This window comes from Ambystoma mexicanum, chromosome 6p (genome assembly GCF_040938575.1).
Source record: "Ambystoma mexicanum isolate Mex_15411 chromosome 6p, UKY_AmexF1_1, whole genome shotgun sequence".
Lineage (NCBI taxonomy): Eukaryota > Metazoa > Chordata > Amphibia > Caudata > Ambystomatidae > Ambystoma > Ambystoma mexicanum.
In genome coordinates this window covers 1,218,196,676-1,218,211,351 of record NC_090935.1, presented here as the reverse complement: position 1 = coordinate 1,218,211,351, position 14,676 = coordinate 1,218,196,676, and the positions used below count along the sequence as shown (strand labels likewise).

The 14,676-nt window shown below is 48.9% G+C and overlaps 1 protein-coding gene across 1 annotated transcript in view; it reads right to left on the bottom strand.

Moving 5' to 3' along the window:
• The window catches only part of FRMD3 (FERM domain containing 3), a 924,195-nt gene that overhangs the window by 74,841 nt on the left and 834,678 nt on the right, over positions 1-14,676 (bottom strand). The window contains exons 11-12 of the mRNA XM_069625881.1: positions 7,970-8,044; positions 5,257-5,325 (exon numbers count right to left, since the gene is read on the bottom strand). Of these exons, the coding sequence (XP_069481982.1) occupies positions 5,257-5,325; positions 7,970-8,044 (144 nt within the window). The remainder of the gene's footprint in view (positions 1-5,256; positions 5,326-7,969; positions 8,045-14,676) is intronic.

Below are 14,676 nucleotides of genomic sequence, written 5' to 3'. Positions count from 1 at the left end.
TAATCTCCTGCTTTCTCTCAGAGGCTAAACTAATTTACAGCTCTTGAAAAAGCAACTGAAAACACATATTTTTCAGTAGTTATGTTATGTTATGTTACATATACTTGTTAATTGAGTGCACGTTCGTCCAAAGGTATCTTGGCACTACTAGCGTCAGCCAACAATTTTTTTATAGAGAGAAATTTAAAATAGAAGAGTTTTCAGTGACCGGCGAAAAGCGAGGTAGTCTACCGTCGCAGAGAGAGAGTAGGGGAGAGCGTTCCAGGTCTTAGCAGCAGCCACAGAGAAAGCACGACCACCCATACGGGACAGTCTAATACGAGGGACAGGAACTTGAAGGGCGGACTGAGATCGAAGACAGCGAGTAGGAACATAGCGTAGAAATTTAGCCTGTAGATATTCTGCCCCTAATACATAAAAGGCATGATGGACGATGCACATGGATTTGAAAAGAATATGTTTCTCAATGGGTAGCCAGTATCTCAACAGAGGAGACATATGAGCTCCAAACGGGGGGTGAAGAATTGACCTGGCCACAGCATTCTTAAGTAGCTGAAGCCGATTGATGAGAAAGTGAGGCTGATCTAAATAGAGTGAGAGGCAGTAATCCACCGCACTCAAGACAAGCGCGGCCACTGCAGGAGCCTGACACTTAGCTAGAATAAAATATAAAATGAAGAACTTTCCGAAGGATGCGCAGCTTAAAATGGCTGGTCTTACAAACAGCCGCAACCTGATCGTCCATAGAGAGGGATGGAGTGATTTTTAACCCCAAATTCCTCACAGAAGGTGATGGCAGGGGGAAAGGACCCAGAGAGATAGGCCAAAAATCAGTAGTCCAGAAAGAAAGAGTAAAGGTGGTCCCAACGACCAGAACCTCAGTCTTGTTGCCATTTAACTTTAACCAGTTGGTTGCCATCCAGGAACCCAGTTCCTCAAGACACCTCCTAAACCAAGCCGCCGGGTCAGATCGAGTAAGATCCAGGCGGACCAGAAGTTTTGTATCATCGGCATAGGAATAGTATCGGAAAACATGGGATAAGATAAGAAGCGAAAGGGACCTAATATAAATATTGAATAATATGGGAGAAAGAGCGGATCCCTGAGGGACTCTGCTGGAAAGCAGTACAGGTTTGGAACGAAAAGGAGGAAGGGAGACCGACTGGGAGCAATCGGCCAGGAAGGCAGTGAACCATCCCAAGACTTGGCCAGAAAGACCAGCCGCAGAAAGACAGGAGATCGGGGTGGGATGATCGACCGTGTCGAAAGCAGCTGAAAGATCTAACAAAAGAGCTGCTCCTCTGACACCACCCTGATGAACCTGGCGGACAAGGTCGTCCAGCACAGAGTTTAGGACTGAATCCGTGCCCCTCCCAGGCCGAAACCCAGATCGAAAAGAGTCGAAAAAACCCAGAAGACTCCAAAAAGGAAGAAAGCAGGGGGGAGACCAAAGCCTCCAATACCTTTCTCAGAAAAGGCAGGAAGGAGATGGGCCGGAAGTTGGCAAGCACCTTATGGTCCAAATAAGGTTTTGTTTAGCGAAGGGATCACCAGGGTGTGCTTCAGAGTATTAGGAATAACCCCATCAGAAAATCAAGCATTAACTGCTGTAGTAATTTGAGAGATTAAGTCATCCAAAATTTCCTTCAAAAAGGCCAGGGGATGGCATCAGCAGGGGAGGCTGATTTGAGACGGTGTATAGCCTCAAGTATGTCTTGGTCAAAGAATGTAGGAAACGTAGGTCAGATTGAGTTAGGAGGAGGTAACGCATCAGGGATAACATCAGCAACCGACTGACCCACCCCACCAGAGATATTTTTTGCGAATGGTCATGATCTTAGTGTGAAAGAAGGAGGAGAGCGTGTCGCAAAGGTCCTGTGAGGGCGGCACCTGAGGGCCCGCCGTGGTAGGAGTAGATAAAGATTGGACCAATTCAAACAGGGCCTTTGGTTGATTGGCAGCGGCTTCCACCTTACAACTAAAAAGAAACCTTTTGGGCATTAATGATAGCTTTCTGGTAAACTGTCAAGGAGTGGCGAAAATCAGATATCGCTTTAATAGAATAGCTAGCTCGCTACTTTCTCTCCGCTTGTCTGCATAGTAGTTTTCCTGCCCAGAGCTCATCAGAGAACCAGGGCTCGGAGGAATGACTTTTCTGTTTGCATAGCCTAAAGGGGGACAGCAGGTTGGCAACGGCTGTAAATGAAGCATCCAGTGTAGCCAGGGAACAAGGAACATCCTGACCACACTGCGATTGAAGAGAGTCAACTAACTCATGGTTGGGCGCCTTATACCAGCTACGTTTAGTAATAGCTGGTTTCAGACGGGATAGGGTAAAGTCCTCCAGAAGACCCACACTTCAGGACTAGGGGGGGGTTCAATAGTGGACAGTCTGGGGGCACAGATAAAGTCCAGGATGTTACCTAGTTGATGAGTCGGCTCTGAAATCAGCTGAGGGAGCCCAAGGTCAGACATCAGAGTCAAGAAGTTGGCTGCCTGCCCACTGGTGGCTGGGTTAGCAGGAAGATTGAAGTCACCAACAATCAGTGGGCTGGGATATTTAATCTGGAGCTCCAGCACTAACACCGGAAATGCCACGCAAAACAAGCTGTCTGTGCCAGGGGGCTGATAGATCACCACAATGGTGAGTGTCGAAGTAGGAGAGGAGATACGAGCCAAAAAACACTCCATCCTGAGGGAGTGCTTTGGCACAGTGCAAACAACTTTGTATTTGGCTTTGTGGATAATGGCAACTCCACCACCAGGATGGGCTGCCATACGATCAACAATGGACAGGCCGGACGTCTCACAGAGCCAGGTCTCTGTGAGAATCAGAAGGTCAGGCTGATGACTCAGAACTAAGTTGGGGATCTCCATAGAGCGGGTGTTAAATAGCCCACATTGCAGGCCTACTGCCGGCATGACCTTAGCAATTCTATGAGACCTAATAAAGCCCATAGGCCATCTAGTATTACAAGGGGCCAAGGACAGCAGTATGCTGCGCTCCAAGCCAGTAATTTCCTTAGACTTGCCAGTAGTGGAATGCAGGTCCTGCACGGTCCGTGCACGGACGGGCACTGACGGGCTTGCCTTAAGAGCGCCTTTGGCAGGCTGACGGCGTTCCCGCTGCGCAAGACCGCTGCGTGGGCGTTCTCTCTGGCACATAGATGCCAGAGAGGATGACACGTGGTGCAAGGCCCCGCCTCCTCTAAGAGGTAGAGAGAGGACTGGCGGGCACAGGCGAATAGGAAGAACACAACGCTCTTAGTAATCAGAGCAGTTTGTCACCATAGATCAGTAGTATTTTAATTATTATCACAGATCGAGTTATGGGGCACATACTTGCACGGCGGCAGTCTATTAGCGCTCTAATGCTGTTGGGTCTTTAGAACTTTATAAGCACATTTAACTTAACATTATACAGTGATGTTGTAAATTGCATTTGACAGTAGGAGAACCTTGTGCATTGGGTCTTTTACTGTCAGCACGTCAGTTCAGGTAATCCCGGTCTCAAAACAGATGCACTCATCTAGCACTTCGATTGCCTGCGAAACGTTGCAGTGCCCCAGCTACATGGATGGAACCCAGGAAGTAGACATTGTTGCTTTTACTGTTGACCCTTTTCTCCTCTCGCGCACACCACCTTTGCAACTTAGTGCAAGGCACAGGCTCACTTCCACACACCCTACACTCACATATAACCCTGGCCGACCCTGGCTGACCCTGACGCTGGTGCCCAGACCTCTGCTTCTATCCAATAGTGACCTTACAACATCACACAGCCACTCTACTGGCCCAGAGAGTCTTCTTCGAATTCAAGGTATCAACTGTTGGTGTTTTTGTTTCCTAACTGATCTAAACGTGCACATTTTCAGACTGTGTCGTCACGTACAAAACCCTAAGCTTTTACTGCTCTTTATACATCGCAATTAACCCTACTGATCTACACTGGTCGTTATGTTCTGACAACTCGTAACAACCGACCCCTGTTCATTCATGCATTGTGTTCCCCCCACCCTCCCACGGTCGCCGTGAGTTAAAGTGTGCCCGCCACCCTCCCCATGGTCGCCTGTTATGTTGTATGTGGTCCCCCACCCTCCCACGGTCGCCATGAGTTCATGTGTGCCCCCCTGCCCTCCCATGGTCGCCTGAGCTGCCTCCCCCCATGGCCTGTGAGTTAAAGTGTGCCCGCCACCCTCCCCTGGTCGCCTGTTATGTTGTATGTGGCCCCCACCCTCCCACGGTCTCCGTGAGTTCATGTGTGCCACCCTGCCCTCCCATGGTTGCCTGAGCTGCCTCCCCCCATGGCCTGTGAGTTAAAGTGTGTCCCCCTCCCTCCCCATGGTCGTCTGCTATGTTGTATGGGTTAGCTAGCATGTGTGTGCCATCTAATGTGACTCTGCATTTCTTTTCTACTGCTGCCCTGCAACAGGGGGATTGGCAATTTGCATATTCCACCTAATTTGACTTTGCATCTGTATGCTGCCGCCTCCCTTTGACATGGGGATGGGCAACATGTCTGTGCCACCTAATTGGACTTCGCATTTGTATGCTGCTGCCGCCCTGACACAATGGGCTGGGCAACATGTTTGTGCACCTCAAACTGACTCTGTCTTTTCAAGCACTTATGTAACTAAGTACGCCGCTCCGCTACATGGGATTAGTCAACATGTATGTACGTATGTCTTTTAAGCACTTCTGTAACTAAGCTTTCTGTAACAGTGCTGCGATGCCTGAGGGCTGTTGTGCACTTTATACATGTAAATAAATAAATAAAAATAACACAACCACTATTGCACAACACCTCTGCCATAAGAATGAACTCATTTTTAATGACATAAATTTGAATTGTAGCTTCTCACATAACTCTCTGTCTCCTTAAACACAATCCCCCTTTTAGTCCAATGTATACCTCTGCCCATACACACTCCATTTAAACATGGGTGACTAGCAGGGTCTTGGCCACCCTCGCATAACTTTAATGACTGAAATGTACACATGCGTAATAGCATCTCCAAAATGCGCCCCGATGTTTGGACTGCAGTCCCTCCTTGGGCGTTCAACTAAAAGCATGTTGGGACATAATTATGGTGAAGGGTGATATACAAATGACAAAATGAATGAATGAAACATGCTTTTGGTGTTGTCAGTAGAATGGCTTCAATGCATAAAATGGACACCGCACTGTGAAGCCACCAACTGGAAGCAAGATCGATACATAAAACCTCTCAAAATAATTGAATGCATCCTGCATACCTGTGCACTTCCGGAGGTTCCCGCTGGATCTTTGAACTTGCTTCGACCACTTCTTTCGCGACCCGACCACTACAACAAAACAGAGAAGGCCCAGTGAGACTCGCAGCATCTTTGTTTGGGCAACCCGGGCTCCAGCTCATGAGACCAGTGCTGTGATGGGCACATTAGTTGTGCTCGCACACAGATGCATGTCAGACCAGTTGACAGCAGAGTTCAGAAAGATATGTGGTCAGGGCTAGTTGAACTAATAGGGGCCCTGTGCGCATGTGCGTGTCCAGGGAGTGGCCTGGGGTGGCACGAGCTACCCCTGGAATCTGATTGGCCACCCAAGGTGCCACCCCATTATCCTAAACTATGAACATTATCTATGTGTGTGCGCTCGTATTTCATGCCACTAGTGCATAAGTCAGTGCCCCACTTGGGCCACCCCAGTCAAAAGAGCCTGGACACGCCATTGCCTGTGCGATCGCACAGGGCTTTGAGCTGATGGGAGCCTTGCCCCCTTTGATAACACCCATCACCACCAGAGCCAGAGGCCAGAGGGTGTGCCAGCGACCATCGCCCTATACTCTCATCAGGGCCTGGCATTGGGACTTCGCAAAAACCTTTTCAACACATCTCTCTGTCATCCACATTCCACCCTATTGTCCACAGTGCATTTTAATAGGAAGCTTTTGATTACTGGTGAACGGTAGGGGGCACATTAGGGTTCATTCCAGTGGCCACTGCGTGTGGCCAGTGACCCAAACAAGTGTGGCTGTTAGTGATAAGGAATGTGCTGAAGGCATTAGAACCTAAAAGCCCCCACACGAAACTAGCTACGTACCCAACCCAAGCCCTTTCCCAAGACAGTTAAACTAAGTACCAAATAACACCCCTTCTTTTAAAACCTCTAGTTCATGTCCATGATGATTTTTGTTGAGAAAAATCTAATTTGTCTTCATGCATGCGTGAAATGTAATCACGTTCTTTTCCCCCTATGTTTCTGTAAATAGTTGCATAGTTGGGAGGGGCACTTTATTTTGTGATTTGGTGCTTATCAAGTCATCTCTATATCACAGAGTATTGTTTTACCTTCTGTAAGTCAAAAAGTAACATATTTGTATCAATTATAGCTGGCAAGATGTTGGTTGCAACCTACATGCCTACATGCCTACATCATCCTGGTGCCTACATTCCAAACTACGTTAAAATCCCAGCTTCAGTACTTAACTAAACTGTCTGACCTTCAGCAAACAATTTTATCTCAGTGTGACATCTTCCAAAATTGTTCGTCACTAGAAGCCAATCACTTCACCGTGCATGCTATTAGAAAGCGATATTCGTGGTTTAATAGCCTCCAGTGTTGCTTCATACATGACAGTTGTGACCATTCATATGCATCACAAAGCAATGTTCTCTTGGCTTAATCGCGGCAGCCTCTTGTAATGTGCCACCACAGGTCATGTGACTTCCCACCATGCCATGGAGCAGGGATCTGCAACCTTCGTCCCTCCAGATGGTTTCAGCCCAAGCCATGAGAGTCTATGGTGAGGGATCATGGGAGTCGTAGTTCCAAACATCTGGAGAGCCACAGGGGGAAGACCCTTGCCCTGGAGTATCAAAGATTGATGGTGCTAACTGTTCTGCCCCTCATGTGATGTCACGTACGCTGATGCCAATACATATCCCCATTAGGGGCCTGCACCTTTTGCCAAACGGCGCCTTGCAAAATCCTAGAAGCGACCCTATATGTGTGTTTGCGCTCTAGACAAGTGTCCCACAGACCTTTTCGAGAGACCAGCTCTTTTACCTTTACCCTTTCCTCTGAGGGAACTAAGGGTGCCTTCTCCATCTTGAAGGGACCTGATTCAGCTGGAATCTGACACTAAATGCCGTGCAGACAAAATACTACTAAAGCTACGATGGTTACATTAAGAAATGGCCAGTGCCACCAGCATATGCTTTTCAAATGAAACATGATTTGCAATAACTTCACAGATCAGGTTTCTATGTTGGATCCATCATGTTAACCTCCACATCATGGCACAGGCGCCAGGGATGTGCTGAATGCCTCCGCTAATGACAGCCTGACCACTTGGCTTCACGCCACCGGACACCAGGGTTCCAGTCACGGCCTTTCATTAACAACGTTCTGCATTGTGGGACTTGTAGTATTAGATGACATTGATAACATCAATTGAAATAAAGCAGCAGGTAACACAACTCTCTGAAAGGAGGATTTCCATGGATTTCCATGGAGCAAGTTGTCTCGATGATACGGTGTGGCATGGTCACCTTAAGTAAAGAACACACCGTGTTTCGATACAAAAGCCCTTTCCAGACGAATGTTGTGTCCAAACTTTTTCTGGCACAAAAATCAGACATGCATCTTGAAGACAGTTCACCAATCACAGGTAGGCTTAGTCTACACCGGGATTCCCCCGTGTAATGTTCTTGACAATCACATGCTGGGAAACCTGTCACAGAGATATGTCATTATCAATAAAAGGGGCTGTACCACTAAGTGTGTGTGTGGGAGGGGGGGTGCAAGAATTCGGCTCGATACCTGCCAGCATTGCTCGCCTGTGGGCTCCAGGCTCCCATGGCCCAGTAGTTAAGAGGTTAAGCACACACGCACGGCATCGGCGAGGCATCCAGGCTTCACGCATCCCCTTTAGCTCTGCTCCGCCTGCCTCTCCCTGGATAGGGCGGAGCAGCCCCCGTGACCCACCTGTACCGGAAGCGGCTGCCCTTGAAGAAGATGTTGCTGCTGGACATGGTCTTGATTTGGCTGGACTTTGCATACCTGCAAGAAGAACTGAGCGTCAAGTCGCATCCTTTCCAACACTACACAACACAGCGGTATCACGGCAACAACATCCCATTGCTTATTTGTGTATCCAGGTAACGGGATGAGGGATTTGCATTTGGCGTTCCTCCTAATGTAGGCCAGGGCACCAACGGCCCATCATGTAGCGACATGAGCACAAGTTCACCATAGGGTTCACACACCCCCACCTCCCGCTGGGGCCCATTAAAATGTGCTAGTGTGCAGCTCAACACCACCCCCTCCCGACCCCCCTGCATGTGTTATTCCGGTAACTCACGTACATTCCCCTGAGTTATATAGAGTAGACTATAAATAGAGTACATTGTGCAAAAGGCATTTCGTGGACAGCTCTTGCTGCAAGTCCCTCAGCAGTCAGCTTGCTCCTAAGCGCTAAATCAGAAGTGAAAAGAAATCACGTGTTCCCCTAAGTTTCAAAAAGGCTTTTTTGAAATGGGGGGGAAATAAAATCTAACAGAAACACCGGATTTAAAAATTAAAAATTTCTTTTTCTCGTGTTAGGCTCACATGCTGCTCCTGGTTTATGCTGGGAGCATCTTGCTGCCAGAAGACCATGTACAAGTAGATGGCTGGTGATCAACCGTGGGGATCTACTCCAGCGAGGGGTTCCACGTGACAGCTGATGGACGAGGAGAGCAAAGCTCGGACGGTCTATTCCAGTGGTATTCAAACTGTGGGTCGCGACCCCCTAGGGGTCCGCGGGTGCATCCCAGGGGGGCCCTGAGAGCTCAGCATGAAAAAAGATTTTTTTTTTTTTTTTTTTTTAGATTGGAAGAAATGGGCAGGGGTGGCCCACATGGGCGGGCTGAAGCATGAAACTGTCTCAGGCAACAATGAAAAAGTGGCCCACAGTTGTAAATGGATATTCATTCCTTTAGTCACAGACTGGGCCTCATTACTACTATGGCGGACCAGTAACAACGGTGCTGGTAAGCTACCGGCACCGTTGCTACCGTTCCGCCATAGTAAGAGTTGTGCTCGTGGGTGCTTGACAGCCCCCGCCAGGTCTGACCTCAGCTCGTCGGATGCACCGGCACCGTTATTAACGGTGCCGGTGCATCCGAGCTCCCCCTTCCCATTTGAGCCATATGGGGCTCAAATGGGAATGGGGATCTACCGGCACCTTCGAAAGGGCAATTATCATGTCCGCCTAACTCGGCATGAAATAGTAATTGCCCATTCGCGGGTGCCAGACCCGGATGCAACTCCAGTGGCAGCCGTGCCGGTTTTACCGGCACAGCTACCGCCAGAGTAGTTATGAAGCCCACTGTTTCAATAGTACCCAAAGGGGTGCTTTGTGTTAAAATGTAAGTAAATTGTGATATATTCAGCAACAATGGTCAACATTACTAACTGCATAGTGGCCCCTCACCCATTATGGAGGAGCTAAGGAGCCAGCCCAGTGAAACAGTGAGCACTCCCTCAGCTGCTTTATCCAGCTAATGGAGTGCTCCTGGGCTGGCTGAACTGTCAAAGGGAAACACTGTTTCCCTTTGACAGTTCAGTTTAGTTCCCCAGCCGCACATGCTCACTGAGCCATGCAAGTGCTGGGGCGTTTTGCTTCGCCAGCATTGCATAGCTCATTGGAAATGCTGGCTGGGGCACTGCATGTCTGTATGTCCGAGGGGGAGCTCCTGCGCCTCCTCGCACATACGGACAGAGCAGCTGGAGCAGCACCCACACACAGGCCAATGCAGAAGGTACGTTTATGTTCATTGTTTTTATTTAAACATGTGTATGGATGCGTTATGAGTGAGTGTATGGTGATGGATGCTCATGTGAATGATAGAGTGATTGCTGTATGAATGTGCAGCGCCTTGCATATACACATAATCATGTTCATTGTGTTAGGACCAGTGGGGCCCAGGGGACAGGGATGGTATCTTTTTACCGGACATCTATCATTCAAAACCCTCTGCCTTGTCCACAAGGCTTTCTGGGGCCTCGGTCCAAAATACCTTCAGCTATTCCTCCGCAAATACCTCCCCTCTCGAGCTCTTCACTCCTCTACCTCCAACTCCCTCAGGGTCAGTCGTTTATCAAAGAAACGAGCTGGGGGTAGATCTCCGTCTTCGGCTGGGGCCTCCCTCTGGAACAGCGCCCTGCCACTCTAAAACTTGAGGAGAACCATCTTTCTTCCTGCACTTATCAGACCTACCCTGTCTGCTGCCTTAAACGTAGCACTTGCAAATTGCTGGCTGCACTACCACTGTTTGTTGCCTTTATTATTTATTTATTGTTATTTATCTGTTTCTCCTCTGCTTCGCACTTTCCACTTCTCCCCCCTTCCATGCACTTTTCCCCTCACACTTGCGCGTTCTCAATGTCACTGGGCCTAGTAAGATCGCTGTTTTATTCTCCTCTGTTCCCCTCCCTTGCCTTGTCACGCTCTGAAACACTTGTGTACGAGCGCGATAGAAATAAAATATCAATGCCTGCCCCCTGGACTCCCAGCAACAATTGCAAACTGTTTGGCTATTTACCCATTTTTTGTTAAAAGTATGCTCTACAATGCAACATTTTAACCTATTATTTAAAAAAAAATTTACAGGGGGAAACCCCCCCGAACCTCCCCTTAATGCCCCTCCACTTAAAAAAGATTCACCAGCCGCCACTGGCCCTCAGACTGTGTTGGGAACGGGATGGGGGAACCGAGGGACTATGGTGGGAGCACAATGGGCGGGAACCATGGGATAGTGATGGGAGCAGAGTGGGGAGAGCCCTGGGTGTGTGATGGGGTGGGGAGAGACCAGCGACTGGGTAGGAGTGGGATGAGGGAGCCCAGCGACTTTGATGGGAGCAGGTGACGGCGCGCAATATATACTGTCCATTTGGCATTTCTGGGGGGTCCCGACCTGCCCAAATTTTGCTCAGGGGGGCCCTGGCCAAAAAAGTTTGAAGACCACTGGTCTATTCTGTAACTCGGAACGCCACACTGGGGTTCATTCACCCTGCCGGGGAAAGGTGCCCATCTATCCTTTGATGTTGTGTACCGCCCCCACCCTCCACCCTTTCCCCGCCCCACACATGCCATCCTGGACATGTCAGAGGAAATGCTGCGCTGGCGACTGGGCCGGCTCTCACCGGGTCCGAGATCTAGAAGCCGATGTGTAGCAGGATCTCGGGGTACGGCCAGAGCCAGCCGCAAGAGAGCGCCCACAACGGCATGGAGTAGGGGGGCGGAGCCGCACATTGCCGTCATGAGCGCTCTTCTTGCCCCCCCCCCACCCACTTGTACACAGCAGGACACTAGGGGCCAGATTACAAAAACTTTGCACGGGTGCAAGTGCAAAGTCAGCACGGTATCATCACTGGGGAAAACTTTCCCCTGTTTTTAATAGCACTGGGACATATTAGAAAACTATTGCATCATGACAAGTGCAGTTTGGCATGGTACAAGCACCAGGGAAAAATTGCCCCAGTGCAAAAAAGATATATTTTCAATGCGTTTTTTTACCAGGGCAAAGTTTGCCTTAGTGCTAATACTATTCCGTATTAGCACTAATGCAAACTTTGCCCTTTTGCAATAATGCAGTGAAAATGCATCTTTTTTGCCATGGGAAATTTTAGCACTGGTGCTTTTAATATGCCAAGCTGCACTTGTCGAGGTGCAATAGTTTTCTAATGTGTCCCATTGTTTTTAAAAAAAAGGGCAACATTTGCCCTAGTGCTAATACCGTACAAACTTTGCACTTGCACCGGTGCAAAGTTTCTATAATCTGGCCCCAGGCCTTCAATTATTCATTTGGATTGTGAATGGGTCCATGTTTCTTGTAGAGAGGTTCTGTTGGTTTTTGTTTCCTTGCAGGAAAGAAAAAGCTACATGTCTTCCCCAGAGCAGGGCCGGTCTTTGCGTCAGGCAGCCCAGGCAGATGCCTGACGTCAGTCAGCCTCTAGGGGGCGCTGCACCAGCAGTCCACAGTGCCAGTGCTAGAATACACATGTAACAAGTTTGTTTCCTAACATTATAAAAATGAATGTGCCTGTTCATTTTTATAATGTTAGGAAACGAACGTGTATTCTACCATTGGCACTGCTGCAGGCTGTGGCCTAGGCCAGGACAGTTACTTGTCCATTTGGTGCCCAGGGCGAAACACTAGGAATGCGCACCCCGCGCTCCACTCCAGCCGCGCACCACTCCCACCGCACTACTGCCACTGCACCCTGCGCGCCATTCTCAAACTACACCATTAAAGAACTCCTACCCAAAGTCAAACAGTCCGCCACACAAGGAATGAATTGCCATTTGCAACAGTGGGACACTTTTTCACTGGTGCCCAGGACAATTTTATGCCCCACTCCCACTTAGACTGCAGATAATGAGGACTGGGCACACCAACCAAGAGACCATGAATATGGCACAGGATGCAGTATATACAACCAACAAAGAACACAAGATGCTGAAGGGGGTTTGGAGGCAACCTAAGCCAAAAGGGGCATGACAAGGAGACACCTGAACCCAATAAACAATCACTTCAACATTCTTTGAATGGGAATCAAGTGTATGCCTGCATATTTATTTATTTATGCAATTTGTGTCGGATACAGGTATCCGACAAACATTGCATAAATAAATAAATTACCCATCTCCATGTACCCGACAAACATTGCATAAATAAATAAATAAACCGGTTCGTAGCTTAAAAAAATATTTGCTCAGCAACACTGCTCAAAACTATTATCCGCATAGTGAAGTAAATCATCACCAGTGCCATGGAAGTGGTTTAAAGTGTAATTGATATATAGTTTGGAAAAGAAGCGACATGAAAGAAATTGCGCTACTTTAAACTATTATTTTGGCCATTTTCTGGGTTTGCAGGGTCTCACCATGGGCCCAAATGGGTCTTCGTTTGTACTGTGTCGGGGCCCACGGTGTGTCCCTGCAAGGCATGCCCACTCCCCACAGCCCACTGCACCTCCCCTCCCATCTCAATGCCAGTACGAAACCATTTAATGACTAATGGACCACCATTAGCAGTTTCCTGCCGGCATTGTGATGGAAGCGGCTGGTCTTAGCTGCAGGGGGACCTAAAGTGTTTTTATTGGTGTTCTTATGCCCCCCACCCCAAGCGGCACGAAAGTGGTCAAAGGAAGCCTCTGACTTCTGTAATGCCACATACTTTATACTACATGACATTACAGTCGGAAGGGACAGCGCAAGCACCTGACCTGCGGAACTTTCCCCACTCAAAGCGCCGCCCCACAAACTGGGGAATTCCATCCCCTCCAGAGGCTCCAGGGACCATGGCAATTGCCCCGCCGGGGCTATTGCGCCCCAGGCAGTTGCCCGCCTCGCCCGGGCCAAGAAACTGGCCTGGCCTCGGCCCTCAGGCAAGGCAGGGCAATTGGCAAATAAATCAGCAACATTTGCTGCTTTATTACCTTACCCTGGCCCCGGGTGGCGCCGGCACTGCTGGCGCCAGACAGGCCCATGGGCACACGTGCGGTGTGCCCTCCTCCAGGCTATGGGCACGCACTGACACTGAAGTGTGGATCGATTGGGGCTGGATGGTGTTGTCGGCCCCGGTCATTACAGAAAAGAGGAGCGAGTGGGTCACTAAATCCTGAAGTTGTTCCCATCACAAGCACACACTGCCAAGCAGCAGCAGAATCAGCAAATACAAACAGTTGCTGCATCCTGCCCTCGCTGATTGGCCTTGTTTCAGGAAACCTGGCAGTAACTACAGTCTGTACCACACTTCTTTCCTCCTGCTCCAGTCCTCGGAGGTGACACATATTGCTGCATAGGAATTTTATTTATTTTAAAATGGTATTGCAGAGATGACTGGGCCATCCAAAAACAGCCTGTGGAGGCCACAAAGCTAGACACTTTTGTCAAGGCTCAAGTAGTCATGAAAAAGGAAGCGAGCACTGGTGGTGGACTCTCCTCAGTAGATCAAAAGGCTGGTTCTCAGAAGACCTGGGCAGAGTGTCACCGTCAGCAGATCTTAGACAGTTGCACGTTCCAGCGGGGTTGGATTGGTCGGTCCATTGGCCGGGCCAAAATCACTTCGAGGTCTAGTGCCTGGGGGCCAGTACCACGCTTGGGCCGGTTTGGGGGTTACTACGCCCCCTAGTTCCTGCTCCCAAGCATATTGTTCGTCGTTCCCTCTTTCCTGGACATGCACTGCTGACTTTATTTTAGTGGAAGAGTTTCATACATTTCACTGTTCGCTCAGACTTGTCTTATACTCTTCTTTGTCGTTGTGTTTCTTTTGTTTGGAATTGCAATCACGCTAGTCTAACGAGATAAAAAAACACCTACACGAACGCACCTTGTGAATGATGGTGTTAAGGATGGATGCAGGCGCTGGACCAAAAACTGAGCGAAGTCTGCACAGCAGCTGGCTTGGGAAAGCGACTCAGCAACTACAGTAGAAACCGTCTCCGTGGACGGTTGGTCCATCTTCCGTATAATGCAAATACCCAGACTTGCAGGATGCATGCTTTACTTTCTTTGTTCCATTGGGGGCGACATGCTGTAGCATCAATTCATGGCCTTTAAAATACCCTGCACGGTGTAGCTTCTGATCACCTTTAACACAAACGCTGGGAAATGGCCATGACTAGCTAACGCCACATTAATCAAA